Source organism: Perca fluviatilis, chromosome 19, assembly GCF_010015445.1.
Source record: "Perca fluviatilis chromosome 19, GENO_Pfluv_1.0, whole genome shotgun sequence".
NCBI lineage: Eukaryota > Metazoa > Chordata > Actinopteri > Perciformes > Percidae > Perca > Perca fluviatilis.
In genome coordinates this window covers 1,987,619-1,991,540 of record NC_053130.1, presented here as the reverse complement: position 1 = coordinate 1,991,540, position 3,922 = coordinate 1,987,619, and the positions used below count along the sequence as shown (strand labels likewise).

At 41.6% G+C, this 3,922-nt stretch overlaps 1 protein-coding gene across 1 annotated transcript in view; it reads right to left on the bottom strand.

Annotated features, from left to right (window-relative positions):
* Positions 1-726: 726 nt before the first annotated feature.
* Positions 727-3,922, bottom strand: part of LOC120547583 (melanopsin-A-like) — an 18,633-nt gene continuing 15,437 nt past the window's right edge. Inside the window, exons 8-9 of the mRNA XM_039783064.1 lie at positions 2,303-2,362; positions 727-1,166 (exon numbers count right to left, since the gene is read on the bottom strand). Coding sequence (XP_039638998.1) covers positions 1,005-1,166; positions 2,303-2,362 — 222 coding nt within the window. The 3' untranslated portion in view covers positions 727-1,004. The remainder of the gene's footprint in view (positions 1,167-2,302; positions 2,363-3,922) is intronic.

Genomic DNA, 3,922 nt, shown 5'->3' with positions numbered 1-3,922 from the left:
TAGAGTTAGCTAGCTGACATGATCTACATCTGAGCTACTGAGCATGTGCGAGTGCAATCAAAGATAGTACAGAAGAAGAAGAAGAAAAGAGGTCTCACTCTGTAGCTAAAACAAAAACCAGGTGAAAAGAGGATCTGCAGCAGTGAGAGAGAGCTGTGCAGTGCAACAAAAATATGGTGTTTTTTGAAAATTAAACCATGTAAACCTATTCTGGTACAACCTTAAAATACAATTATGAACCTGAAAATGAGCAGAATATGGGCGCTTTAACTAAATGTTTAATAGCAACAAGGCTGTTGTCCAGAACATTGTTCCTCTTTAAGTAGAATTATTTTTTTCCTACCAAAAATGGGACATTTGTATCGCTTTCTTTGGACCTAACCTTGCCTTTCTTCCTATACTGTCCTTTTTACTTCTTATGTCACGTATGTTTTTGAAGTTTTTGATACTATTTTCGACCTATTCTTGCCTGCCTTCCTTCTTTCTACCATCTTTTTTCCAAGTTTTTGTCTTTTTTTACAGTTTTTGTCTCATTTTCTCATCAGCATTTAAATGTGTTTTTCCAGTTACAAGGCTGTTGTTTAGTAAATCTGTCGCTGACATCGCTGTACTGTTCCTCTTTATATACACTTTTTTTTTTCCTCTACCGAAAATGATTAGCGCTGGTCAGGGGGTACTTGGCTTAAAGAAACAATTCAAAAGGGGTACATTATTGAAAAACCACTGGCTTAGAGCACCTTTAAGTGGAACCGAAATTTGCTTTGTAATCCGGTCCGATTCCTACAGGTTGCATAGGAAACGGTTTCGTAGTGGAGCTGGGTTTCGGTACCCAACCCTAGTTCAGGCCGCCACGCGCCATACCACACCGTGAGCGTCTAAATGTGGCGCCAAAAGGAGATTTTAATGCGTCAATAACAAACGCCAGAGAAGGGTCTCTTTCTGGCGCAATGGGAGTGAGAATGTGTGATTTCTGAGCTTCAGGTGAAGAGCTTCTGCAGGCTTCTCTACCCAGACCCCGCCCCCGCGCTGCTGTTATTGGCTGTCGTCGGGCGGGCAGTGGAACCCTTTCGTCCAATGGGAAGGAAGGGACTGGACTCAGACGTGACGACGATGCTCGGGACTCGACCAATCGTGCTTCTCCTCCCGTGGGCCTCTGCCATTTTTGTCTGTGAGAAACACAGTTACATACAGTTATCATGTCATCACTCAATTTAATACATATTTTTGGCTTTTTACTTTTTAATATATTTGGATATTCTTAATAAAACAAATCACACAAAATTATTATAATTGTGTTATATTATTGTCAGACCAGTAATACTGTAAATATGTTTTGAACTCTGCAAAAGAAATGTTCTCAGAGTGCCTACGTTGGTATTTTGGCTTATTACTGTCTGTCTGTCTGTCTGTCTGTCTGTCTGTATGTATGTGTGTGTGTGTGTGTATATGTTTCTGTGTGTGTGTGTGTGGGGGGGGGGGGGGGGGGGTGGTGTGGGTGTGGGGGTGGGGGGGGGGGGGGGGGGGGGGGGGGGGGGGGTGTGTGTGTGCGTGTGTGTCTGTATGTGTATGTGTCTGTGTCTCTGTGTGTGTGTCTCTCTCTGTGTATGTGTCTGTGTGTGTGTGGCTGTGTATGTGTGTGTCTGTGTGTGTGTGTGTGTGTGTGTGTGTGTGTGTGTGTGTGTGTGTGTGTGTGGCTGTGTGTGTCTGTGTATGTGTGTGTCTCTGTGTATGTGTGTGTGTGTGTCTCTGTATGTATGTGTGTCTGTGTGTATGTGTGTGGATATGTGTGTGTCTGTGTGTGTGTGTGTATGTATGTGTGTCTCTGTGTATGTGTGTGTGTCTCTGTGTATGTATGTGTGTCTCTGTGTGTATGTGTGTGTGTGTGGATATGTGTATGTGTGTGTGTCTCTGTGTGTGTATGTGTGTCTCTGTGTATGTGTGTGTGGTTGTATGTCTGTGTGTGTGTGTGTCTCTGTGTATGTGTGTGTGTATATGTGTCTATGTGTGTGTGTGTGTGTGTGTGTGTGTGTGTGTGTGTCTGTCTATGTGTGTGCTACAGTTCTTTCTGTGAGTGAAATATTTTATTTTACGTTATACGTTAGCATTATTAGCATGTTAACTAGTTTATAAGCTCTGGAGCAAGACGCCCAGCTATTGGGAGCCAAGTTAGCCAGTGTGAGTTATAAAGAAACTAAAATAAATCCACAGGAAACAAATGTCCAAACATGTTCTTACTTCATAACTTCAGACTAGAAAATTGTTTGCATTTGTGCCTGATGAATAAATCGGAGCGTTTACTTACATCTGGGATGCTGCCGCGTTCACTGGCTACCGGCGCGGAGACATCAGTGTCATTGGACGTCTGGAAGAAAAACAAACGTGTTTATCACGCTGCAGAACAACATCCTGCAGCGGCAGCCGGGATGGAAGTCACCACTTCCTGTCACACTAGATGCCAAGAAAGAGTTTAATATTCCTAAATTAAAATTTAAAATAAATGTATCCGCACTTTTTGATTTTTTATTAATAAGGGAAAAACTTCCACTAATGAACCCTGACAAAGCACACCTGTGAAGGTAAAACCATTTCAGGTGACTACCTCATGAAGCTCATTGAGAGAACACCAAGGGTTTGCAGAGTTATCAAAAAAGCAAAGGGTGGCTACTTTGAAGAATCTAAAATATAAGACATGTTTTCAGTTATTTCACACTTTTTTGTTAAGTACATAATTCCATATGTGTTCATTCATAGTTTTGATGCCTTCAGTGAGAATCTACAATGTAAATAGTCATGAAAATAAAGGAACACATTGAATGAGAAGGTGTGTCCAAACTTTTGGCCTGTACTGTGATTGCGGCTAGTTACTGTATATCGAGCCTCCAAAACTTTCAGCATGTTGTTAAGCCCTCTCTTCTCAACAGAGTAAACAGGCAGCGTATGCGTAGCTATGTAGAGGGTACACTGTTTGAAAAGCTTTGTTGAAGAGTTGTTTGCTTTGCAAACGAGGTGCTGGCGCTAACGCTACTAGAGTGGTTTTCTTTTCGAAGAAGGCAACACTTCTCCCACTCAGCCGCATGTCTTCGCTTTAAATGCTGAAACAGATTTCTCGTACTGCTATACCAGCAACAACAACAACAGCCTTAAGACATAGTTTGCATCGAGGTGTTTTCTGTTCCTCATCAGATGCCGTTAGGGTGACCAGATGAGAATGGGTCAAATTCGGGACGAAATAATTATTTTTATTCAGGAATTCAACTGACTGTCATGTCTGCTCTTTAACAGCAACATCCAATCCAATCACTGCTTCTCGTGGCTGCCTGGTACTCAACGTGAATTTCAAAACACCGCGCCAAAATTATTTATTATTTTTATTCAGAAACTCAACTTGTCTTGTCTTGTAAACCCGAAAATACAAATAAAAAATCATTAAAATCATGAACTCAAGTGGTGACGGGAGCTGCAGCTGCAGGACGACTCAATTAAAAACCACCACGGACAGTTTTTAATGTTCAATCGGACTATAACTATACTCCAGAGTCTTGCTCTTGAGACTTTTCTCTAATTTTCGGGACAATTAGGCCAGGATTCGGGATTCGGGACAACTGCTTGGATTTCGGGACTGTCCCGAATTTTTCGGGACGTCTGGTCACCCTAGATGCCGTAAATCCAAACCAACTCCACACGACTGAAGTCGAAGATCATTTCTTTGAAAGGAGCTGCTCTCTTTCGCCGGCTGTTTCTGCCATGTTGTTTGTGTATGCATGCGCTTGAAAATATGAATCGATTTTTTTCCCAGCTCTACTTTTACTTTGAAACAGAAAGACTTTTATTTTGAAGGAGAAAGAAGACTTTTACTTTGAAGGAGAAAGAAGAATTTTACTTTGAAACATAAGAAGACTTTTACTTTGAAACAGAAAGACTT